The 27,629-nt window shown below is 37.5% G+C and overlaps 1 protein-coding gene and 1 pseudogene across 31 annotated transcripts in view; one reads left to right on the top strand and one right to left on the bottom strand.

Annotated features, from left to right (window-relative positions):
- The first annotated feature begins 1,049 nt into the window (after positions 1–1,049).
- Positions 1,050–1,224, top strand: LOC120094027 (U2 spliceosomal RNA; annotated as a pseudogene).
- A 2,643-nt stretch (positions 1,225–3,867) lies between these two features.
- Phf20l1 (PHD finger protein 20-like 1) overlaps positions 3,868–27,629 on the bottom strand; it is a 65,983-nt gene continuing 42,221 nt past the window's right edge. For 20 of the 31 annotated variants that reach the window (XM_039079188.2, XM_063263540.1, XM_063263542.1 and 17 more), the window contains 9 exons: positions 27,085–27,141; positions 25,796–25,903; positions 20,791–20,955; positions 18,291–18,472; positions 17,277–17,376; positions 15,351–15,546; positions 10,361–10,715; positions 9,041–9,206; positions 4,042–7,292 (listed from right to left, as the gene is read on the bottom strand). In XM_039079188.2, coding sequence (XP_038935116.1) covers positions 7,150–7,292; positions 9,041–9,206; positions 10,361–10,715; positions 15,351–15,546; positions 17,277–17,376; positions 18,291–18,472; positions 20,791–20,955; positions 25,796–25,903; positions 27,085–27,141 — 1,472 coding nt within the window. In that variant the 3' untranslated portion in view covers positions 4,042–7,149. The other 11 variants (XM_039079189.1, XM_063263538.1, XM_063263546.1 and 8 more) reach the window with 8 other exon arrangements.

Raw genomic sequence — 27,629 nt, 5'->3', positions numbered from 1 at the left:
AATGAGAAGACTTTAAATACTATGTTGTATTTTTTCATCTTGATTATAATATTTTAGAGAAGTTTTCCTTTGGACATGTTGGCTTGAATCTTTAAATGTTTCTTGTATTTGGATGGCCCATTTATTACTCTATATATGTAAGTTTTCAAATGTGATTTCATCAAATATATGCTTTTAAAATCTCGATTCTTTTATCTCATATTGATTCTGGAGTTTGGTCCATTGATCATATCCTAGAGTTCTTAGATCTTGTGGCAATGCTTGTTCCTTATTGCTGTGTGAGTGTACTCTTTTCTTGAGTCTTCATTCCTGATATTCTCTGGTTGAGTATATTGATGTTATATACTACACGCACACGCACACACACATTCTCATCCAGTGTGCTTCTTCATTCTATATTGGTGATTTTTAGGTACTAGATTCAAAAGATCTTATTTATATAATTTTTTGAGGCCATTAATCATTTAAAAGTCAGCTTTTGAAATATTTTCCAAGCATTATACCTAATTCAGTATTTGAGTTGAAGAAATCATGATCTTTTGGAGTTTGGTTGCCCTATTTTTCATGTTTGCATGTTATGCTTTATGCATTTGCTGCTATGGTTATCTGTTCAGTTTTATTTGAAGGGCTTCTTTTGAGCAGCTCCTCTTGAGGGCTCAAGCTATAGCAATGCTAAGAGAAGCAAACTATTGAAATAACAATATCAAACCACATGCTCAGTATTGAATGAAGCCTATTCATGAATCACAAATGATCATCAAATATCAAAACTTAGGGTGTGCTATAAAGTTGAAAAATTAGATAAAGGTGGAAATAATAAAGGAACAGCATTGAAAATAAGCATGTATAAAGGGAAGAATGTCAAATAAAATAAAGGAAAAATGGAGAATGTTTGGAGGAAAAATAAAAATGAGCAAGGTATTAAAAAAGAAATAAAATATGAATACTACAATTAGAAAAGAAAAAATGAATAAAATAAAGATTTCCAATATTAACAAAGCCCAAAAATCAGATAAATATGAGAAGAGGCATATAAAAAATATAGAAAAATCACTTCTCAGCCTTTTGGCTATGATCAAGTATCTGTTCTTATCAGTTTAATATCTGATATGTCCTCTATCCAAGGACAATATATTAAATGGGTTTTTGGAACTAGGGGTTGGAATAGGAGTCTGCTACGCATGGACCTGGTATTGCAGTACCTCCAGGAAAGGTGCACCCCCTCTGGGAAATAATGCTGGTTTAAAAAATGCTTAAAAATAAGAAAAAAAAAACACAGAAAAGCTTCTTTTAATAAGAGAAATTCAAAAAATAAATGTACAATAAAAAAGTGATAGTGGCAGAGGAAAGAACAAAAGAAGGAAAAGGGATTGGCCAACAATGGAAATCTCCAACAAAATTAGGAGAATTTATGAAAGAGGATAAAAATAGAAACAAAATTTTTCTTTTTAGTACAGTAAGGTAATTGCTGGTAAAAGTCAAGGGTGGGGTCAAAGGGCAAAAAGAAAAAAAAAAGAAGAAATATTAGAGTGGTTTCTAAGTTCTCTAGTATTTAAGACTGTGTCTGATGCACAGATCAAGGAAAGGCCAGTTTAAGTTGTCTGGTCTGCACTTCACAACTATCTGAAGTCTACCAGAGCCATGCCCACTTATGTAGCTTCGTTTATTTGTGCATGAGGGGAGCTACTGCACTAGAGATTTCTATAGGCCCAGGACTATATTTGCACTTTACAAATCTCTAAGTTCTGATCAACCCATTGCAAAGTGTATGTGGATGACAAGTACTGTGCAAGATCTTTACAGAAGGCAGAGGCTTGAGTTGGACACCTTCAAACTAGGTGGTCATCCAGACATGATTCTTCTGGATCTTCAAAATTCTCAAGACTTCCAACAGTGAAGGGAAGTAGTTGGTTCCAGAGGTTGATTTCTAATAATCACAGACTCAAGATTATCAACCTCTAGGGTTAATTGCTCTCCACCATCAAATGCAGGGCTATCTTTTCCTGTGCAGTTCATTGTCTGGGCAGACCTTTCCGCCACCTATATTTTTCAGCTTGCTAGCACTCTCCACAAAGGCCGCATAAGGTTGTTCTTTACCTACAGGATATAACAAGTTGAATTGAGGCTAAGCAGTTATTGTCCCATTTTCAGATACCCAAGTCAGCTTAGTTTTAAACAAGTTCTCAAAATGCCACCCAGGATGATAGAATGATTACTTTCGGCTGCTGATCTGACTACAGGAGAATTTACCATCTTATCAAAATCTGCAACTGGATTTAAATCTTCTAAGGGCTGTAAACTGTCTGTAGGATTGAGTGTCTATTTCATTACTGCCACCTGGCTTACAATTTTTATGTAGCTTGTGCTTCCCCTCTCTGTACCAGGAAGTTGTGCTGCTGGATACTTAGTTTATTTCTTCTCAGCATGCTCCCAATCTTTTCCTACACACTTTTACCTTGTCTATCATCACACGTGTTTCAATGGTTCTCTATAGACAGCATCCATTTTTCATATTCTGATTCTTCTTCATGAGACACATGTAGGCAGCTTCTAGGTTGTCATGTTACCTCAAAGTTCTACATATATCCTTTAAAACACAATGTTGATAAACAACAAAACCATTATGATGCTTCCAATTCAACCACATGCATTTAAAAATGTTCTATGTGATTAGATATAATGTCAATATTTACAACCTGGAAACTACATACTGCATTTAGGATTTAAAAGGGCAGAATCAAAGCCCCATAACTCAGAGCAGTGCACTTCATTTGCTTTCTTCTCCCCTCTTCCGTCCCCTCACTTCCCTCCTGCTACTGACTTGCTAGAATTTGTTTCCAATAAACTAAGAACACTCAGAAGTCTTTTCTTGGGCTCTACAGCAAAGAGAACAGACACTAAAAATTTCAATGTCTTAAAATTCTCAGAATGTTCTAATCAAATTTAAGAGAACACTGTTTCAATGAATATACATCTATTCTTCCTGTTCCACCACCTTCTTTCCCTTTCTTTGGTCTCTGTGGTTGGGCTCTCATTAGAAAATTACTGTCTCCATTAGCCTATAGAGCATGATCTTATCCTTTATCAACTCTAACCTTGTTAATTTAAAAACTGCACATAGATTGACACTCAGTGATGGGTGATTTCCAATTCTTGTCATGTGCTTCTTGATAATTTATCTCTCAAAGCCAAGTTCCAACTTAGGTATGTCGTCATTTAAAGACAAGTAAACCAAAGCTCAGAGTACTCATACTGCTTGTAAGTTACCAGGAAATCTGAGATTATAAAATCTGGGCCTGTTTCAGTATAGCAAGTTATTACTCAGTAACTGAATTCCTCTCTGGTTTGATGCTATACAGCAGTCTTTGTTTCTTGTTTAGGAAGAGGTACTCAAGACAAAGTGTCTGGATTTACAGAGACATAAACAAGTGAGGATCTTTCATACAGAGAAGTGGAATGAAAGCCAGAGATAGAAATAAGCACAGTCCTAACAGTCAGGCTCTGTTTCCATGAATGTGAGAACAAACTAGGTCAGCTTGGACACGTTCCATATCACACAGACAACAACAAACTACAAATTATTCCCTTCGGGTTTCACAGTAGAAAACTGAAATGACAAGGATAGCCAAGGAACACATGCTGCACAGGCCATGGGCAGTCACTTCTTATCCAGGATATGTCTGAATGCATGCATATACCTCACCAAACTCATTTAGTCAATGATCTTTCTTACCTGGCCTCTGGAAGAATTAATTCATATACCATCAGAAGCATTACGATGCCTAGCATGAAGCAGATACTAATTACGTGTAATTCTCTAGTCTGGCAGTGACAATCTGAAGACTCGGAGTAAAAACAAAGCAAGAATGAAAAAGGTAAGCAAAACTGAGTCATTACCTCCATGACTTACAATGGGCTCCCAACAGGCCTGAGGAAGACGTCATTGTTTTTGAGAAAACATTTATGTAGTGATGAAGTGACTACTAAGTGCTGACTCTGTATGTTACACATATACTGATAAGATGCTATTAACCAAGACAGTGACAGTGGCAGCAGATTCAGTTTATTGGGGAGGAAGTAGTATGCTTCAGTTTTAACATGTAAAGTATACACATTTTAGTATGAACATTGAATTGAAACGACTTAGGAACAGGTGATTTACCTGAAATTCTAAGAATAACAAGTTCCTTTAAGGAGAAAATACATTACTTCAACAGTCAGTGGAACCATAGACAACCACAAAGAAGTACAAATTATATTTGCCAGAAATTATGAGGAGGAATCCCTCCACTGAGGCTCATACTCTTGTCCATCTGGCAAATGAAACATTATCTTTGGAGAAAATATTCTCCCAGTTCATTGCTTAGATTTCAATACAACAATTTTAGGTGAAACTAAAAGGAAAAAACAAATCTTACCTGAAACTTCTCACAATGTATTTGCTTCTCCAAAGATAATTCATTCTCTCAAAGAAAAGTTAAGCCCTCTACCTTATAATGGACCTTAACCAATTGTTGGTTGGTTCTAGAGTAACTGGGTATGTGCACATAAACTGATATATTCTTTAAAGATCTAAATTTAAGAATTAGATTTCTCATTCATTGACAAATAAGCAGAGTGGGGCATTTAACATAACATCAATGAAGTACTCAATTTCCTAACTGCTAACAAAGTGATTGAATTTTAAGACTGAAATTTAGTGTTCATTATCAGAAATGCTTGGGAAGAAAATATTTTGGATTTGATGCTTTCTTGGATGCTGGAGTCTTTGTATTTAACATGACATGTTCTTGGCATGAAACTTAAGTCTAAACATGAACTTAACTACTGTTTTGTATACAATTTAAACACATATCTTGAATATGTTATATACTACATTTTTAGTGAGCCTGTATTTTGACAGTGATCCTCCTACATGAAGTAAGGTGTGTACCTTTCCACTCAGAGTCCAGTGGGTACTCCAAATGTGGAACATTTCAGACTGTGTGAGAGCACTTACTCTGTACTACAACACTGTGCATTATTTTATCCAAGGTCTCCAGAACTCAGAAGCTGAGTTTCACCGAATGCAGAGTTCTTGACAAGAACCAAGGCAACACCACTCTTTACAGACTAAGAACGTTACTGGCTACATTTCTGAAAAGAAGCAAATTCAATGTATAGGGTTCAGTCATGATGAACAATTTTACAGCCATCGTTTAAAAAAAAAACAAATCAACAATACAGCATCAATCTCGAAACACAAACATTAGTACATTTACTCCACACATGGGTTTGAGGCACTAATTTTTACTTTAATATGCAAATTTAAGCAACTGCCCCACAATGACTTCTGCTAAAGCATTCATCAGTAGGCTCTTTGACAAAGTTTAGCTATCACAAGTAAATACAGAGGACTACATTTTATGTTTGATGATCTTTGGCACATTTGTCAGTTGAAAAATCTCAAAAGGCAATAAAAAATTTTCAATGTTTTACACATTCTTTTAATCCTAACATCAAAACTTAAGGCCGCAAAAAGGCAAGCTGAAATTTTAGGGTATGTGAAAGAGTTTTAATAGAGTTTTACATACAGTACCTTACATATAGAACAGTGTGTTTTGCAAATTTAAATAATATCTGAATGTACAGTGGCATGTATTCTTATCAAAGAGAAATTCAAGTTCACTGTCGATCAGTTCCAAGTGCGTTTATACAGATTGCTAGAACTGATAAACAGAATGAGGCAAAAAATATTCAAGTGTAATGTCATCAAATAGCCTCCTCTTAACAGTCTTTTCTTCCCCCTTTTAAAAAAATTTCAAAACCTGTACATACACTTTTAGTTTTTAAAAACAGTCTGTTAAAAGGTAACATTTTATGTTAACCACCAATTTGTATAATCTATAGTAATAAAACTAGATATGTGTGATATAAATATGTTGATTATGTACATATGTATGTCGACTATTTAATCAAGCATACTCACTTATGCATACCTGCACATGAAGCACTGTGGTGTGCACACAACTCGCACCAGGACTGGCAGACAGTAGGACCTAGGCTCAAAAATCCAGCAAGAGCTGAGTAAGCAACTTAGTTGCCTTTGGTTTCATAAATCTGTCCATTTGTGAACAAAGCTAAAATTTGTGAGTGTATATTTATATTTTAAAATAAAATTTGTCTTCAGAAATGAAGCTTTTCCAGTATTCCACTACTAGCAGTTAAAAAAAAAAACCACAGCCACAGATATTTTGATATTTTTGTCACTCCTCATCCCAGCTGAGGTTTATAGTTTTTTTCAAAAGGCAAACACCAAGTGTATCCAGGATCAATGTAGGCTGAAGTCTGGATACCACGACTCACCTATACAGAGCACACACAGCATGTGGTGTACAGGTTTGTATGGGTTAGTGGCATTGCATATAGCAGCTGGAAGGATTCCTGCAATATTCAAATCCTCTCTCCAGCAGTATCAACATTTGGCACATTGGGCCCTTCTGCAAGCCACTTTACTTTTAAAGAGCACAATGCCCACAATAAATTCCAATTATTTGGTGGGTTTCTTAAAATACATTCATAATGAAGTTAGAATTCCACAATTATTTTCCTCAAAGTGAGACTTTCATTGTCAGTTTTCTGATTAAAATACATTCATCACCAAGAAATAACTCATGATCCTACAGAAGTTTAAATAACCTAAGTTTCTTTGCAGCTGGATCCAACTGCTAGAAGGCAATTCTTAGAGGAAACTTGTAGAACTCTCCAGAATTTGAATTTCCTTACAGTGTGATTTTGGCCAGATGCTGGTTTAGAAACATGGCTATCTCTTAAAAAAACCCTCTATAAATACGTCACGATTCTTTCTATAGGTATCTTGAGCTTCATGAAAGCAACTATAAGAATCCTGCCAATTCCATTCCTTTAGTGCAGCTTGAATTATACTCATTGATTCTTGGCATAGATGACATTATCATTTGCAGCTTGTTCACTCATTTTTAATGTTAGCTTCCTTGATTAAATAGTTCTTCATTTTATTTCCAAGATGCCATACTATTGAAGTCACAAATCAGTAAATGACCAAACATTAAGCTTTTTGACTATCCACTTAGCAATAAAAGTGACTCAACTGAAGTAAAACACATCCTTGTCACCAAATGTTTACCGTTGTTATACAGAGCAAAGAGTTGCAATTTGTTGTACTTTGCCCATGTCAAGTAAGAGTTGTTTTATGTGGCGCTTAAGTTGGGGTAGTCTTGCCAGGGGATCTGGTGGCTCCAATTCCCCTGTGAAATCAAGCCAGCTCTCCAGAACTAGAAGGAAGGGGGAAAATTTTTAAATGGCATTGACAATAGCCAGAGGATAATCAATTACAAGGATCGAATGGTGACTGAAACAAAGAGTTCACTTCCTTCTTTACAGAAGGCCAGTGCACTTAGTCATCCCACCCGCACAGTTCTAATCCTTCTGGGACACCTTCATCTGCTATCTCAGACACTTGAAAGCCCCATGAAATACTGAACTACATGCCCAGCCCCATTCCACACAACCCTACATGTATACACACACACACACACACACACACACACACACACACACACTTCATTCAGAACATCTTTTCCCCAATGTACATATGTACATAATATGCATATACACACATCCACACATTTCACTAATATGTCATCTTCACTTTTTTCTGAAACAGAACATAACAATAACTTTCTACTAATTTAAATATAGTTTTATTTCATCTTTTCCTTGTGTTCGTGTATACATGTTTGTGTGCAGGAGCATAATTCTATGTTCATATGATAGTCAGAAGACAAACTGGATGTTGTTTCCTAGACACCACCTACTGTTTGTTGGAGATCAGGTATTTCATTGGCCAGGAATACTGCCAAGTAGCTAAGCTAGCTGGGCAAAGTGCCAAGAACGAACATGTCTGCACATCCATCTCATCACTGCTGGGAGTTCAAGTGCATACCATCACACCTGGCTCTTATTTGCATGGTTTCTAGGGATCTGGACTTAGCTTCCCATACTTGCAGAGTAAGTGCTTTACCATTGAGCCATCACCCCAAGTCACATCTTCCTCATTGACAAAGGAAAAGGGAAAAGTTTCTGAGAGTCCCTTCCAGGATTACTATTTTATTAAAATATCTCCCCTTCTCTCTCTAATATATACAAGTACACTCACATTCTATGTAGAATTCAATTAATCGATTATATGCTCAATTTTCATTGTTTCCTTTAAAAATCTATTTAAAATATGTACTTGTAAAGGTACATTTTCATTTCTTCAAATATCTACACGAGGCAAACTAACTATTTAATCAAATTAAAAACAAATGCAAGATGCTTCTAAAATAGGTATCCACTTCCTCTCTTAAGGGAGGGAAAAAAAGGCAGAAATACAGTATATATCAACCTAGTTCAGTGTAAAATGTATAGAGAGGACTTAAGCCTGGAGGTAGGTTATGATCTTTGAGATCAGGACAAAAGAGTCAAAGCAAAAGAACCATATGAGACTGAGAATCCAGGAATTCAATTTATTCCATTTTCTCAAATATAATAGGGTGGTATTTTTTCTGTCTACTTTTTAGTTTCTAGGTGATGATAAAATTACAAAAATGTGAGTGAAAACTATTTGAAAATTTGTATGCAAATTTAAGGTTTACTTGCTTAGCTTGTAGAAATTAATTCTTTTAACAAATATTAGCCAAAATGGAAATGAATATCTGACTTCATTGAAAATATTCTTCAAATAAACTAGCAAACACTTCATAAATATGCCATATTGAACCAGGCATATAGGCAGTATTTAATAAATATCCATGTTAAGAATAAAACAAAACAGATAAGAAATCACTATACTAAGGATAATATCCAGTTATCCTATACTAAGTCTACAATACCCTGCATATGCTAAATACAGTGTAAAGAGACAGAACTCAGCAGGCAGGTAGTATACCTGTACTCTGCATCCTACAACTTAAAGAACTTCTTCATAATGACAATTTGCACATGACAGTAACTACACCTAAGGTCTGGGCTACATTACCGTCCACTTCTTTTTCTATGAGGTCCATCCTGCTGGTGACTTCATTCTGCACATTTTCTATATGTGTGAGGAGATTGAGCTGCCACTGAAGATGTGCGTCTCCTGGGCCCTCCATGCCCTTTTTATCATTATAAACAAACACTTTATTCTCTGAAGCTGGATTCTTCTCCAAAGGACCAGTGGGGAACGTAGAACAAAACAGAATAAAACAAAACACAGAGAACTAGATGAAATGCTACTTCAGAATGATGATACAGAAAAATCTATTACCCTACTAGGGTAGGCAAGAGCAATGTGACTCTGAGAAGGTGTTTGGAGAAAGTTCTTACACACCATCAAATTCCATCTGGTGTACTTCTAGAATAGATGTCCCTATATCCCTCCTCCATGCCTTCTAGAGTGTGACCCACAGAAGAAGTTTCCAGTAAAATGTGCTAAGTAAATGAGAATTCCACTGCATAACTGAAATGACTAAGTGATGCAGACCATTTTCTTTCTCAATTAATTTTAACTGGTGACACAAATGGAGTGTGGCCAAAGCAATTATTGGGGAAAAAACAAATCAAGCTAACTGTCAAAGACTGGTTTAAAAGTTCAGTTAATGGCAAACTGGCCTTTACTGTTGTGGTTACACTAATGAGATAACAGAAGGTAAGAATATTTGAAAAACTTCAGAATGCAAATTTTTAAAAACATACACTATAAAATATGGATTTAGATTTGCCAAAGGCAACTAATTTCATAGGACACTAATGTGTCAAAATAATTTACCACAAGTTTTACAAAATATAAGCTTTCCAATTTCAATTTCTGATGATGATTACCTGACATTTAAAAAGCCACAATAGCAATCAACTAATTTAAGAGTGGACTGCTTGTGGCACAGCAATAAAACTTGAGGGCCCCTTCGATCTCAATGCCAAGCCCAACAAACAGGAGACATGTTTACACAGTTACTGCACAATGTAACTGTGGGATTGATATGCAGACACAGGCTTTAGTGTGATGCTCTGTCCAAAACACATTAAAGGAAGACAAATTATGACTCCATATACCTGAACAGTCCCACACAAATTCATTTTCCTTTTGATATATACTATGTTTCATTAATTTCTAGAAATATGTAAGTATGCTTAGGAACTGAAAACTTTAGGGTGGCAGTTGAATTGATTATAACAACTCAATGTTTACATGGATAATGTTTTGTGGTAGAGAAAGGAAAAACATTTGTAAGCAGGTATTTACATATTAGCAAAGCCCAAGGACTAGGTGTGCGCTTAATTCCACCAGCTTCTTCTCTTGCTTTATGGGAGCCATTACCTTCTCTGACACTCCACGCTCTTTCACTGAGTACAGAAGATGGCTATTATCTGCCACATGGAGTTCCCCATCTTCTTCAAAACTGCTAACATCATCATCATCTGAGCTTCCAGGGTCTGTGAGAGAATGGCAGTCCTGACTAAAGCTCTGTGGCTTTTGATAGCTGTGTTCACTTGTTATGTAAGTTTCTTCCATTTTCAGGGGTGGTTCTTTGTGGTTTTGTACATATTTCCTTCCTTCTGAGTTAGCTGTGTCCTGAAGTATTACTTTTCTCTCAGCTCCAGCTACTACCTGATCTTGATCTTTCCTCTTCCCAGAATATGCCCAGAGACGAAGGTCAGGATGATGTTTATTCCTTAAAACAAAAATGGAGAAATAAGCACTTCATGAAAAGAACGGCAACAAGCTAAAAACTGTAGTAAATTTGGTAACCATGTGAAAAAGGGATCAGGATCAAAGATGAAGTTGTCCTTTAAGTTGACTCCTTAGCATTTTATCCAAAATCCAAAGTCTTCTCAGTTTTAATGATACAATACTGAGAAAATCAACAATGAACTTAATTCTGTTATTAGTGACACTGTTTGATATATACATTTCTTTATAGAATGTTCATTGTCACTGTATGTTACATAAACTTTATATGAACATTTTCTATAACATTTAATCAATTAAAAAGCCATTCCTATTCATGAGAAAAAAATTACAACTAAACACATAAGACACAAGTATATTTCACTGTAGCAATTATAAATGCCATATGATATTATGGATTTTTATATGTATAAAATTATTAAAAATAGGAAAATATGGGGCTGGACAGATGGCTCAGCAGCTAAGAGCATTTTCTGTTCTTGCAGAAGACCCAGCTGGTTTAGTTTTCAGCACTGTATCAGGTGGCTCACAACTGCCTGTAACTCCAGTTTCAGGGGACTGACTCAGTGCCCTCTTCTGGTACACACTTGGTATATACACATACAAGTGGGTACTCACACATACACATACAATAAGAACAATTAAGTGTATAATTAAGAGGGGTATATTTTTCTTTTGATACAAGTAGGCCCGACCATACTTTTCCTTTTTCCTAAACACCACAAGGTGTGCATCTTGCCACACCAGTGCACACTGATTTTCTTTATTTAGACTTTTTATTTATTGGATATATTTCTTTATTTACATTTCAAATGTTATTCCCTTTCCAGGTTTCCTGTTCATAAAGCCCCTATCCCCTCCCCTTCTCCCATAAGAGTGTTCCCCACATCCTGCCCCTGCCCCCGCCAATCTCCTGCACTAGGGGTCCAACCTTGGTAGGACCAAGGGCTTCCCCTTCCACTGGTACCCAACAAGGCTATTCTCTGCTACATATGCAGTTGGAGCCTGGGGTCAGTCCGTGTATAGTCTTAGGGTAGTGGTTTAGTCCCTGGAAGCTCTGGTTGGTTGGCATTGCTGTTCATATGGGGTTGCAAGCCCCTTCAGCTCTTTCAATACTTTCTCTAATTCCCCCAAAGGGGGTTCCATTCTCAGTTTAGTGGTTTGCTGCTAGTGTTCGCCCGTGTATTTAACATGCTCTAGTTGTATCCCTCAGGAGAGATCTAAATCCAGTTCCTGTCAGCATGCACTTCTTAGCTTCATCAATCTTATCTAGTTTTGGTGGCTGTATATATATGGGCCACATGTGGGGCAGGCTCTGAATGGCCATTCCCTCAGTCTCTGCTCTATACTTTGCCTCCATATCCCCTGTGAATATTTTTGTTGCCCCTTTTAAGAAGGAGTGGAAGCATCCGCATTTTGGTCATCCTTCTTGAGCTTCATGTGGTCTGTGGGTTGCATCTTGGGTAATTTAGCTTTTGGGCTAATGTCCACTTATCAATGACTACATAGCATGTATGTTTCTCTGTGACTGGATTAACTCACTCAGGATGGTATTTTCTAGTTCGATCCATTTGCCTATGAATTTCATGAAGTCATTGTTTTTGATAGCTGAGTAATACTCCATTGTGTAGATGTACCACATTTTTTGAATCCATTTCTCTGTTGAAGGACATCTGGGTTCTTTCCAGCTTCTGGCTATTATAAATAAGGCTGCTAGGAACATAGTATCTTTAGAGCATGTATCTTTGTTGTATGTTGGAGCATCATTTGGCTATATGCCCAGGAGAGGTATAACTGGGTCCTCAGATACTGGAATGTCCAATTCTTCTGAAGAACCTCCAGATTGATTTCCAGACCCAATGGAGGAGTGTTCCTCTTTCTCCACATCCTCGCCAGCATCTGCTGTCAACTGAGTTTTTTATCTTAGCTATTCTGACTGGCGTGAGGTGGAATTTCAGGGTTGTTTTGATTTGGATTTCCCTAATGAATAAGGATGTTGAACATTTCTTTAGGTGCTTCTCAGCCATTTGATATTCCTCAGCTGAGAATTCTTTGTTTAGCTCTATATCCCATTTTTTTAAAAATAGGGTTATTTGGCTCTCTGGAGTCTAACTTCTTGAGTTCTTTGTATCTTTATTTAGACTTTAATGGTTAAATGGTATTGATTGCTAGTCCAGTATACCCCATCAGATCTCTACCAATAGATGTGCATCAGTGCACATGGAATACTACAGATCAATTCCCAGATAAGGAACTGAAGAGTAGGATATATTTTTATTTTAGCTACTGTACAATTGGCCTCCAAAGAAGTTCCATTATTTATACTGCAGTATGGTCTATGATCACTTAGGGTGTTCCATTTTAAATAGGAATCAGATCATGTATAGTGAAGTTTGTAGTAAATACATCCTGCAATAAGCAAAGCAGAATGACGTGCAAGGTCACTCAGAAGTATGACTCCTCCTAGGTAGTGTTTCCCAACTTTGCTAATGCTGTGACCCTTCAATACAGCTCTTCATGTGTGCTGACCCAAACCATAAACTACTTCATAACTAACTTTGCTACTGTTATGAATTATAATGTGAATATCTGTGGTCTTTCCTTAATGAAGAACTGTCTGAGAGGATAAAATGGAATTTTCTGGTGGTCTTTCGTGAAAGGTTGGTTAGACCTCCTAAGGGCTACAACCCAAAGGTTGAAAACCATTGTCCTACAGGCTCAATGATGGCTGCAAATTAATTTCCAAATGAGATTCAGATTAGGTTTCTTTTAGTAATACCTATTTATAATTTGTTAACTTATAACCTTTTGTATTTTAAAATTCTAGCAGTTTATTATCTTGAAAATAGTCAATAGTAAATATTAAGATTCTCAATAGTAGAAGGCATACTAGAAAGAAACCTAGTTCTTTGGCTCCACAGTCTCGTGGAATGAATCCTGCCATGCCATTTGAGTACAGGTAGCATAACCCTCTAAAAACCTAGCCTATAGCTGAGCCTGGTGGCACACAGCTGAATCTCAATTCAGGAAGACTTTAAGATTTAAAGTCTACCTAGAAATAATGATCGTTTTAGTACACATGCAGTGTACCAAGAAAAGCAGGTTCAAATCTAGCCATCAGGCAATGATAGAAAGGCATCTTCTGGGGAAACTAAAAAAACTGGATGTCCAAGAAATCTCATATATATATATATATATATATATATATATATATATATATATATATATATATATATATATATAAATTATGCTTTGATATAGCTGGAATGGTTGGTCAACATACTAAGGAGGAGGTTATGTCAATAAAATTCCTGTTATTCAACACCTTTGGTCAGGGGCAGAAGAAGTTATTACAGCATGAAAGAAGCTATGTTCTGCTTCATTAATATAAACACTGCTATTAAGTGTGAAGAATGAAGCAAAAGAAGAATGGAGCCACAGAAATGAAAAGGTACAGAAACTTTTCCCACGAATAAAGCTATCTGGCTAAGACAAGAGAATAAACAGAAGAGCAAATTAAAGACACACCAAACTCAGTACTCACAGGAAAGGATGTGAGGCCTCAGAATGCAGATGGGACAAATATTGGGAAGAATGAGCCAGACATTCACATTATATAAAATAAAAGACTCTTGCCTTTATTCTTTAAACAACTATGGTCTGACATTAGAAGAAAATGAGCGCAAGGACTCAAAACTATCCAGATGTGTTACTTAGAAGGATCTAGGCTTTCCTTAATGAAGAACTGTCTGAGAGGATAAAATGTTAGGATGCACAGCAGCAAAGGTGATCCCAAATCTGCTGCCTCCTCATGTTTTCTGAGTCCATCTTACGGTAGTTAAAGAACACATCCTCCCAGAACAAATTCGTCTCACACTATTGTCAGAGATTGAAAATAGACTCACCATATCAGCTCTGTGCACAAAACATCAGCTCTAAATTTTTTTGAAATAATAGGATGTGAACCAGGTAGACAGAGCTTGTCACCATCCAACAGATTATTCATTTCTTACTACCCTCACCCTGAGACAGAATTTGGCTGTCCTAGAATTCACTGTGTACATCAGGTTGGTTTCTAATTCAGAGATCCACCTGCCTCTGCCTCCCAAGTGCTGAGATTAAAGGTGTGTGCTACCACTGTCCAACATTTTTCTTACTGTAGATTTTTTTTTTAAATCTGTCTTCTGAAGTGCTACTGTGGACCTCCAAAAGACTACCTGATAAACAATCATATAATCTGTGGAGAAAGGCAGTTTTATTTTTAAACTTCTCCCTAAATAAAATAATTTTAAAAGCTTACCTGCATTTTTACATTTGTGGTTAACTGATGTTATGCTTTTATTTCTTAGATTTGCATTCAAATTTGTAAGAATGGGACTGTAGAGGGCTCACTGGTTAAGAGCACTTGCTGCTCTTGCAGAACATCTGGATTCAGTTTCAACACAGACACGGTGGTAGTTTCTAACTGTGATTAACTCCACAGAGAATTAACCCTCTTCTTGCCCCTGTAGGCACCATGCCCATGTGGTACACATACAAAAACACACTCAAAATACTGATATACATTAAAAATATTTTTTTAAAATGTGCAAGGCAATGTATGGTTCAGTTCACTTACTTTAGTATTCCAATCTTGAGCTGCAATCCATGCAGTACTTCAGTTATACCATAGACATCAGCAAGAAGATGGTGTGTGGAAACTATTTTTTTGGCATTGAGATGAGAATAATTTTCTTTTACAAAAGATAACCCATACATTCTTCCGTTATTCAACCATTCCTTATCATAACGATATTTTGCATTCCATCTCTGACCTGCAGATGAAGTTGACATGAAGTAATAAAGGATTCTACTTATACAGATCCTCCTTCCCAGTAATGCTCCTCAGTGAATTAAGACAAGCTCTGCCAGTAAGATTAGACTCAAAACTGCAGTAGATAGTATTCTGAGGAAGGGTATGATGACAAGAGCCTCTCAACACTTCTGCTTTGAACATGAAGAAAAGGAATGTCACTGAGGATCAGTGGCAGGTAACTCCTGCCAAGGAAACCCTGATACACTATTTTCAATTGTTATCTACCAGCCACCTTTCCTCTAAGATGGCTGGCAGAAACCACACGGCTTGCTTTCATTTTTTTGCTCATATCCAGATAAAACAAACTATAGTAGGGATCCTGCCTTCATGACAATGATCTCACAAAATCCTACAATATCCTAGAGCTTTATGCTAATACATACTGGATTCTCTTACAGTTAGATGCTCCTGTGTCTGTTTAACTATAAGGTGGATGAATAATTGCAATCAGATCTTTCCACAGTTTTTATACATAGAAGGTATCCAATAAATGCAATAGAATGAGAACTGAAACATACAATAAATAGCAAATGTCTATAAGCAGAAACAATAAAAAAGCATTCATATTCACATAACTCTGAATAATTCTCTTGGCTCTTTGTTTACACATATGAGGCCAGACATTATATTTCTTTACCACTTTTTACTTCATCTTTTGAGACAGGATCTTTTATGGAATCTGGAACTCACTGATTTGGCTAGACTGATGGGTCAGCAAAGACCAGGGATACCTTGTTTCTACTTCTACACTGCTGGGATTATAGGCATGCCCAGCTCTTTACATGATACTAGAGATTACAACACTGGTCCACCTGCTTTATGGACTAAACCGTTTCCCTATCCCTCTCTTGTTTATAATTAATTAATTTGTATTTATTTATCTTTAAATGTATGAGTGCTCTGTTTGCATGTACACTTAGATGCCAGAAGATGGCATCAGGACCCTTTACAGATGGTCATGAGCTACCATGTGGTTGCTGGGACTGAACTAAGGACCTCTGGAAGAGTAGCCAGTGTTGTTAACTTGCTAATTGATCTCACCAGCCCCCTCTCTTACTTCTTAAACTTTTTTCATTTATCCTTTCAGTGAGCATTGTACCAGTTCATCTGCCTAATAAGTAGTTATTCTCTGCTTTGATAGCTGAAAATATATTCAACATACAGAATGTGTTACTTAGCATAGAAGTAGGTATGACAAAATGAGTACAATGGATTGGGAGTCAAAAAAGCTCAGCATACCACTCAGTAGTACCTCTTCAGGCACAAACACATGACTTCCCACATCTAGCTACATCATCAGGGAAATAAAAGATAAAAGTAAGGCTGTGGAATCCCACTTAATCTGCAATAAATTGGGTAAACTTTTCAAAACTAATTAGATGTTTAGCAGGCAATGAATATTGGTCTATTCAAATCCTAGCTAGAAATCAATACACAGGAGTAGGCAAAAGCTTAGTTCAGGAGACAGCCATGATCTCCCTTTTGGTAAGGTAGTCAGTATGTCAGTATGTCTACACGAATGTGCTTGTGCAGGTAATTACTATGAAAGTCATGCTGTAACAGGCAAAAAGTATCTTCAACCCACGTTATGGTAGAGGAGTCTAGCTAACCAAGAAGTGCAGGTGCTCTACACAGTGGCCATACACTGGAGTCCGCGTCACACAACCCACACGGGGCGGAGGGCCTCACCCGGAGGGTCCCGACAGATGTAGCAGATGTACTGCTCCGGAATGCTGTCCTCCAGAAGCCCCATGCACACACTGTGCTGCCAGCATAGGCACTCTTCACACTGCAGAGAACAGAAGAGACCATAGTGCTGGCAGAATCGGCACCCGCAGACCAGGACAGAAATGGCACCCTCAGACCAGGAGAGGCAAGGCAAGGACTCACATCGTCACCTTTTAACTAGCTGGCCTTCTATCCTGCCTGCCAATTCAAGTCCTATGTGCCACAAGAAAAAAGTCATATTTAAGATGAATTTTATCATTGAAATACTCAACTATTTCAAGAACTTCTTTATATCACATCCATTAAAGTATGCTTTAATAAATTGTAAAAAACATTTACTGAGGCAAATCTATAAAATGTCTGTGCAAGGACACTTAGGTAAATAGTCATGTGGTAAAGCTCTAAATTCACAGTACCTTTATTTGAGAACCACTGACAAAGAAAAGAGGTGATTACTTTTTCAATCTTGTAACCAATATCTCCTAATTTTTCTACATATCAGCACAACTGCAAGCCATGCTTCTTGATTTCTTGGAGATACCCTTCTTATAAGCAGAGGTTACTAACCATTGCAACAAAGTTCTCTTTCTTCTTTTGGGAATTCTGGACATTTGGGTTCGATTTCCACTCCCCAAAGGGTAAATACATATTGCTAATTATTAAGTGTCAGTAAAATCCATGCTGTGACCAACTCTCCTCTGTGAAGGAAGACCCACCTTCAGGGCCTTTAGGCATTTCAGTATGAACGCCTCATTCTGTTAGTAGATAACCTAAAGTGAACAGTGATACTTACAAGCCAAGTGTCTACTTGATTCAATGCAGAGATTTCCTAACCAGTACTGCTAGTATTGAAAGCATGGCAATGTGCTAGACACTATCTTTTAAAGGACGGCTAATGAAAAGGCAAAGCTCTCTGGTCCACCTGTTCAACACCCACAGTGATCCAGAACTGCAGGGCAGAGGCTGAACAAGTACCTGGATCATGAAGCCATTCTCTTCATCCAGTTCACAGATACACCGTACAATCTCATTAAGAGCATCATCTTCATCCTGAGACTCCTCAAAATTAGTTGAATCAAAGTCTTGGTTGTACTCATCCCCACTCAGAAGCAGGCTCTCTGTGGAAGAGTCATCCAGGAATTCCACATCTGACAAGTCTGGAACACATAAAAAGGCATATCATTTCAACTATGTCATTTAATCAGAAAGAGGCCTTAAGAAGTAAGTATAAGCACTTCAGCAGAGCAAACACATGCAAACTGAGTGCCTGTCTCTACAACAAAACAAAATAAAAACGAACAATAACATTTAAATTTTTTTGTAGTTCACATACACCGCTGAAAGTAATACTGAGTAGCCACCCCCCCCCCCATCTACCCCTTCTCCAAATGGGTCAGGACTAAGGCTGACAATAAAACTTACTAGCTTCTATACAGTTTGCAAACATTTAAATGAATGTTCACAAATATTAGTCCTTTTGGTTGTGAAAGAATGAGTTTTATTATTTGTACTATATAGTAATACCCTTTTAATCAACCACCATTTCACTACATATACCATGCATTACACTAGGCATTTACACACAACATATAACATGGTTGAATTGTGCAACCAGGTAGTGATAAAGGCAATCAGTTCAGTTCATAACTCTAACCCCAACACTTGGTGGCTAATGATGGATGATCAATTGTTTGAGGTTGACCTGGGCTACACAGCAAGATAATAAATGAATGGCAATAATAATGTAAGAACAAGTTTAAACTAAAAGGAAGCAGCATGCAATTAGTATAAACATACATGGTCCAAATATCAGGTTTCATGGTACTGGCATACATAGTTTAGTAAATCAACCAGAAATTTTTGTTTAAATAACTGACACACAAGTATAAAACATAAGTTTGGCTCAATTTGTCAGGCAAACAATTGGATCACTGGGTTGGACGTTGTGTAAGACACACAAATCAATGTCCCTCTTATACTAACACAGGGAAGCCATGGGGTAATGACTCTGAGCACCATTATAGTATCTGCTTCCTTTAAACTGCTACTCCTCAGCTGTCACTGCTACTTCCTAGACCAGTGTTCTTAAAAGAGAGCTTCCAGATCACGGCATCACCTGGAAATCTGTCAGTACAAACTCGGAAGGCAAGGCCCTAAGAATATGTTTACCAAGTTCTCTAGGTGGCTGTGATGTATGCTTATGTTTGAGAACCTCTGCCTCTTTCATTTTCCAACCACGGGACAGTAGACAAAGAGCAATAGGGTGAAGGCCTGTGAGTATCCTCTCTCTCTCAGGTGTTATCACTCCAGCTCCATTCCTTGCCTATAGTAGCCTCAAACAAAAGCCATCTGCAGGTCCTGATGGCTCTAGAGATAGCCAAAATGTAAGTTTCTCAGAGCCACTAAGCTACTGCTCTATCTTGACAGAATGTGCCCATAAATGTTATCCATCTCTTTGCTCTGTGGTTGGTTTCAAGACTAATATTTTAAAGGCACCAAAGCAAGGATTACAAATCACTGGACCAAATAGGAAAAACAAAACAAAACAAAACAAAACAAACCACAAAACTATACCTGCTGGTCAAACTTTTGAGAATTAAGATATCAAAAATCACGTGTTACATATTTTTAACAGTAAAGTGAAGAAAATTTTCTTTGTCCCTATACTTGGTCTTAGCCAAAGGGCAGAGAAACAATTTTCTTTGCCCTTAGCACACAAGTTATACCTAGAGAAAATTAGGTAGTAACAGGACAAAGAAAATATAACCTGGCACCTACAGAATCCAGTGTACTCAGAAAGGTAGGTAGAAAGTGAGCCTACTGAAAAGAATCCTAGACTTTGCCAAAGACCAAGACTCCTCCTTCCTTCCACATTTCCTGACTCTATACCATAGTGTGTTGGAATTCTATTTTCAAGTCATTGATAGCAGTGTCTAAAGCAAAGAGGGATTTTCCTATGTTGTACAGTACTAGAAGGAAGAAACAATGGTCAACAACCCCCACTGGCAGCACTAAACTTACACAAGAATATGACATGCTGCAGCACCCAAAGCTCTTTTCAGCAGACCCCTTGTCTGTATTGATGTAAGGGTGCCCAATTCTTCATTATGTTTAAATCGCTGAATATGGGCCCAAAACTTTGGCTACAGATGTATACGTGACAGGAATTCAAATAATAATTTGAAGACTGAGACACACACTTGGTAGAAGGGGACTATCTTTAAGACAGACTTTTACTGTTTTAACTTTAAAGGGAGTTTGCCTATTGGCCTATAAGATGTGGATAATAATAAAGTATTATTAGTTGGTAGTGAAAAATGTGTGCTTAAATTAATGTTGGGATTTTCCTATTAGCTTATGTAATTAGTGTCAAGTATGTGGCCTCCTTGAACAGCGACCTAAGACATATACTTATTCTCAGCTTCATACTGAGGAATCTCAGATCTTATTTTAACTATTACACAGTCGCACATACTTTCACCACTAAGATCAACAGACAGAATTGCCCTTGGGTACTGATAGGTTGTAGTTTTCTCCGTAAATGTGCTTCGTGGAGCCAGAGAACTCCCAGAAGATCTAGTTAGTGGAGAAGAACACCTTTCCAAAAAGTCAAGGGAACTGTCTTCGTAGTCCGAATAGTCTGAAACATAAGAAACAGAAAGGCACATTACTAAAGTCTCAAGAAACCAAGAGTCACCACAACTCATGAAGACACACAAAACTATTCCAAACCACTTCATCTGTCATCTGTGACCAGCCAGCTGATAAATGACAAGAACAAGCAAAATCAGCAACCCCACACAGTGTAGACACATAGGATTGACAGGATCTAACTGATACCAATACACTCTTATAATGAAGAAATGGTAAAGGGTCATTTCTTCATTGTTCTCCATCATATTCACAGTTACGTCTGAGCAAGACAGAAAAGAGTAAAAATTAGCCTATTTAATTCAATTAGGTAAGAGGTTCTCCTATTCTTGCCGACTTCTCTCTAGCATAACTATAGTAATAATTTAATCAATTCGTCTTACACATGTACACATAAGACAAACTTCTGAAGGAAATAAACTGGTATGTCAAAGGCATGCTGTTCTCAGCCAGGGGCACAAGTAAGGAAGGGGGGGATCTGGGAATAGAGGGAGAAGAGGATAGGTGGGAGGTAAGCTCTGGAGCCAAAAGCAGAGAACACACGTGGCAAGTTCATGACTGCTGGGGCACAGTGTGAGAAATAGGTAGGGCAGGCTGCCCTGAGAGCAGATAAAACAAGGTGGAAGGGAGTTTCCACTTCGTTGTTTACTTTTTAGGCTTTATTCTATCATAACCAAACAGCTATTCACAAGGTTTAAAGGAAAACAAGAAGAGGCACGGGTCCACTTCATTTCTGCAAGTTCGTTCCAGTAATAGGACAGAGCATTAAGTAGAGGACAGATGAGGAGAGGATGGGTCACAGGTCATAGCTGTGGTATAAACACACATGTAGGTGACTTTGACTAGGAAGGTGATAGTTGAGAGGAAACATGCAGTAACATAGACTGGAAGCTGAGAGCAGTGGTGGAAGGCATCAGGATGGTTTTCCTATTTGATGGATCAAGTGCTGAAAATGATTCTGTGATAAGGCTAGGAGAAGACATAAGAGAAGAAAAAGGTAGTTAGAAAAGGGATTTTGTTTTACCTACCTAGACACCATCTGTCTGCTACTAAAGAGATAGAGTCTAGTGCTGAAAAATTTCAGGATTTCAATAGGGAAGAACATTCCTTTCATTTTAGCAGGGACAAAAGAGAAGATGGACATGTTCAGGGAAGTGCATACATGTGAAAGCAATTTTTCACCTCCTGTGTCTATTGTTTTAACTGAGCATGAGTTAAAGGAAGCCACCAAGGTAGATCAGAGAGTATACAACAGGTGGGAGAGGATGTTTATAGGACCACAGTCATGACAGTATGTTTGGTACTAAGTTCAGTCCTTCATGTATGCTCGCGACCCAGTCCCTTGTTCCTGTAAATGTTTAAGTGTCATGGTGAAGGGGAATTCACATTGCAGGTTAAATTAAACTAATAGGCTGGCTGTAAAGTAGGAAATGTGCTACAGACTATCTCTGTGGGCCTGGTGGAATCCTAGTGACCTACTTCAAATGAAAAAGAAAAAGTAATCAATCCAGGCAAGAATTGGCTGGCTAATGGTCCATTCAAAATGAGAAGACTGGAGACAAGTCTCATGGCAGCCTCTGATGCCAGAAAAGGAAGCATCGACTATGGATTATTTGCTGAAGCCTCCAGAAAGAAATCATAGCTTAAAGAACTATTTTGGATTCCTGACCGAATCTGAACCAGAATTTGAAGTTGTTTTGTAAATGACTAGTATTTAGTAGGTGTCTATCAGAGCTTACACAATGATCACCATACAAACTGGAGTACAGCTAACCTAGAACCAATTAAAGACTGCCAAGAAGACAGTTTAATTATGTTCTGTGTGCAACTCTTAATACTCTCAAAACTACAGGGAATAGCGTTTGGCCCCTAATGCTGTTTTATGAACCAAGGAATCAAGCAAAACACATTAAGTACAAAGTTTAAAAACAGCCCAATGTTATCAGCAAAAACAATATTGATACCCAGATATACTGGTAGACTGATTTCAGGAACCTCACTCTTAAACAATAGCCTGTAAAAGGACTAGAATTTGAAGTTTGTAGAAACTGGAATGTCTGGGAAAGCCCAGGTTTCTGTCCACCATCCTAGTATATATGAAGTGGGAACACTGCCAAGCCATCCTGTGGCTGCCAGGTGATGGAGCAACTGCTACATAACGCGGCTTCATATCTGCCTAATATATTATCACCTAGGCAAGCATGGAAATGGTGATATTACACTAGATACCTTGTCTAGCACTGTATAATGATAACCTTAGGTAATCTTGATGCTGCTCAGGTACAACAGAAACTACAGTAACCATTCTAGAGAAGACTGAGACATAAAATATAAATGATCTGCCAAAGGTTATTCAGCTGTAAATGTTATACCCAGGAAATGAAACCTGTAACCTATAGTGCCTTCTCTCTGAGCAAAAAGAAATGAAATAGGCCAATTATATAGTAGTGAAAGATATCACAGCTATGTTCAGAAAGTGAACATAGCTGAAACCTAATTGGTCTATTCTAGATTAGCAAATACAATGACTTGGCACTTGCTATCTCACCTACATTCCCACTTTAATCCCCTCTGGCTATTAGGAAAAAAGTCTGTTACGTTGCAAGGGTTAAGTGAGGGTATCATTACTACTTCCCTGATCCTTCCAGCTTTGGGACAGATTTCATAACACACCGACAGAAATATCAGGCCTTCCAGGTAGACATTGATGTGTGTCCTATCACTTATATTAGATACACCAATGCTTGAATGCAAGCTCCCTGAAGAAAACTGTGTCCATTTGAAGTGTTGGGTTTTCTACATTTCCAGCTCTAGTTTCTTTTGATTTCAGGGGGCTTGGGTCTCATGGTAACAGGCACATGGAAGAGACCTTCAGAAAGGAACAAAGTAAAACCTGATAAAATGTCACTCACAAATTCCAAAAGATCAACTTACCATCCACAAGTGAAGACAATGCCAGTTTTCTATCTGGAAAAAGAGTTCTGATAATCCAAGCCTATTTTTACCTACTACTGCATGAGGCAGTTATAAAGAACCACTTAAATAAATGACTACTTTCCTAATGGCATTTATACAAACAAGTAAACTGGACATTCCAGTATACCAATAGAGACAAGGGAAATTACTCAGGGCAAGAGTAAAATCTGAAGCAATCTTTAGGAAGAATCTTTAGGAATCTTAATCCTGCAAGTTGCCCTCTGACCTCTGCACACATTTTAATGTATACATAAATACGTATAAGAGAAAGGGGAAAGGGGGAGGGAGGGGGGTGCATATTTTTATCTCAGGGGAGATAGTCACTATTAATTTAAGATGCTATTTTAAATATGGCTCTTAATTAAAAGTTACTAAACTGATATCTGATGTAAGGGCAGATTTTCCTCTGCTAATCCTGAATACCCTTCCTCCTTCCAGGTACCTCTTCTTCCTGCTCACAACTCCTGCCTGCTCCTAGTTTTGCCCTAGTTGTCACCTTTCTCCAATCTCCTGGGTTTTCTACCTGGTATTGAGTGGTGGAGCATATTAGTGCACCAACAAGGCATCTGAGGCATACATAACCAGTTGTTGCCACTGCCCAGGGCACTGTGGCAGTTCACACATCTAGCAGTTGTGTTAGCAGGTTGATACTCATTTCGAACTCAGAGAGCAGTATTCAGCATTCAGAGGCCCTGATTAGAGGTATTTATTTACATGGATTCATTTTTTCCTAAGCTGAGGTTATCTCAGTTTTGTATTCTACAGTGTTGTACATGAAAGGACCAGAGCAGTATCCAATAGGAGTGAGAAACAAGGTGGACACAAGAATGCTTACAATATTCAGATTCCCTGGTTTTAAGCTTATCAACCCCACTTTACATCTCTGAATCATCAAATTTACTCTTGACAGCTTTAGACTTAGAGAATATGAAAATTAGATTTGCAGAGAGAGCTAGAATCTAAATAATTTGTCTACTCTGATAACTCACCATGATACTGCCTCCTAAATTTGTGTGTTAAAATCAGCTTTATTAAGGGTTTAGTGAATATAAAAATAGGTATGACATAATGTTGTGGTTTGCCCTGGAGTTATCTGTATTTTGATTCTAACTCCACTCCCCCAAGGAGGGCCGCCTAGTCACATACTCAGGACTCAGGTGACTTCCTCAGAACCTTCTCCCCATTTCCTTTGTAAAATACAGGTGAGGGCTGGTACAGGATAGAATGAGGTCTGTCATTGGATGAGAAGGAAGGATGGGCGGGAGAAAAGTTTGAGGGAAGGGGAGGAGACAGGAACAGAAAGGAGGAAGAGACAGGAGGGACAGAGAGGGAAGCTGGGGCAGAGAGAACATGGAGGCCAACATGAAGATTCCACCCTGTGTATTTACAGGTTGTTATGAATGGTCTTCAGGCATGGATGTGTATAAGGCTTTGTATGTTTAGGTGGGCAATTATCTTATCAATTGGACCAAAGGTTATTGTGTTGTGTGTTCTTTCATGTAGCAATTTAAGTGTAAGAAAGTGTATGGCAGCTAGAGATACTGGGTCACTGCGGAATTGGGATGTGTGCTTCTGGCAAGATATCTACCAGATATCTTGGGGCACTGCAGTGCCAGACATACAGAGGGATAAAAGACAGCTTTTTATTTTTTATATTTTTACAACAACAACATAAAGTATATTGCCAACACAAAACACTCAGTTACTATTGTTCGGGTTTTTTTGTTTTTGTTTTGGCTTTGGTTTTTTTGGAGCTGGGGACTGCATGCTGATCTTATCATATCTCTACTTAGTGGGAAAAAGGAGAATTGAACAGTCTCAAAATACTAGAAAACAGACCTTAGCAAACTCACCGTGCTGTTTAGATTTTTTCTTCTTCTTCTTCTTTTTCTTCTGCTTTGGTTTGTAGTGATCTTTGTCTCGCTTCTCTTTTCTCTCCTTATCCTTTTCTTTCCTTTTACCTAAAATAAATAGAAGCAAATCCTTCAATAATTGTGAGTGATTCTTAGTTGCTCCTTTGTGGTTACCCTCAAAGCAGCATTTATGTTTTCATCAGTGATTCCAGTCACCTGCCCAGAGTGGACGGATTCAATTAAACTGTTCGTGTCATGAGTCTGGAACTCTTGCTTAGCTTATTGGACTATAAGAGGGGATCTTCATTAGCAGTGTTGAAAAATCCCAATTCCTGACACCTTAAAGTTAACACAGACAGTAGTTAAAATCTTTAAATGCGTAATAGACTAAAATTCCTACTATGTGCCAAGAAGTTAAATTCCATAATTTAAAAAGACCTCACTATGGAGAATCAGCATTTCTATATATAATTTATTAATGTTTTAGAAAATTTAAAGAAGTTGGATGGCATTTTTTTCTTCAGCAAAGAAAACAAAATTAATCAAATTAATCTATACATAACTCCCTCCATATTTAAATACCTCCCCTGTGCATACATGAATGAAAATAACAAGAAAAAGATTTATTTCATTCTATTATTTCCAAAAAGCATTCTTTTCTTTAATCATATGTACTTTAAAGAAGATAAATACATGTTTTAACAGTATATTAGCACATTGTATCGCAAATTAAAACTGAACAGATATTCTACAAGCTATTTTCCCAGCTCAGAATGGGTTAACCCACAGTTTTCCAATTATATGTAACCAATTTTCAGTGACTCCAGTTAGCAAACCTAAATAGTACTTCTTATTGTTACCCATTATTTCATGACTTTAGTTTTTAACTCAACATTAGGTAGAAAAGACAATGAAAAAGTCAGTATCCTTTTAATAAGGCATACTGAAGAATAATGTTATGAAAAGAATGACTATTTTAATGTATCACCCATTACTCCAAGTCTCAAACATATTAGACAGAAGCTTATTTTTAAAGAGTTTTTCATAATTTTAACCCAAGACGTCCAGAAGCAAAGAACTCAGAGAAACCCAGAGAATCCCCATAGAATGAATACACTTAAGTACAAACAATGCACTGGAGAGCAGGTGCATATGAAGCTAACTGCTAAGCACAGAAGCAGATGACCTCAGGCACCTTAAGAAGCCCTAGCAGGGAAGGGAAGACACAGATGCTGTCCTCTCTGTCAAGCTTTCTAGTCTTTTGCTTAAAGATTACTTTCTGTCCATACCAAATGCAGTGGAGGTTTTTTCTTCCAATTTCACTTTTTTTTCTGTTTTCAATATTCCTGTGGGTTAGGGGAATAAGATGTAAGTTTAGGCAGAACAATAAAAATATGGTACAGTTTTAAAAATTACAATTGTTTCCAAAACTCTAAATAGGAATCCTACCCTTGCACAATTTTATTACCTGAACTACTAATAAAAATATATTAAAAAATATTGGTGCTTTTCATACCACCTGGGTGGGATCTTAGCCTCCACGATTCAGTACTTGCCTGACTTAAGTATATGGTTTAATGCCTCAGTACTTTTGCTTCCTTATTGTCAATAAGAGTAAGAATACCTATCGCTGTTCTTATAAGACTGTATCAGACAGAGTATGTAAATGCTTAGGTCAGTGCCTGGTAAGTGTGGTATTTTACTTTGTATTTGGGGGTAGGTATTTTGAGGCTACACCATTTCAGAAATAGCATAAATGGGGCTCTAACTAGAAAGCAAAGTAAGGTAAAGGTCCTTCGTCATTGATGAAAGCTGATGCAGCACCACAACCTTA

The sequence above is a fragment of the Rattus norvegicus genome, chromosome 7, assembly GCF_036323735.1.
Source record: "Rattus norvegicus strain BN/NHsdMcwi chromosome 7, GRCr8, whole genome shotgun sequence".
Classification (NCBI taxonomy): Eukaryota; Metazoa; Chordata; class Mammalia; order Rodentia; family Muridae; genus Rattus; species Rattus norvegicus.
Note: the sequence above shows the minus strand (reverse complement) of the source record. Positions and strands in the feature narration are given on the sequence as shown.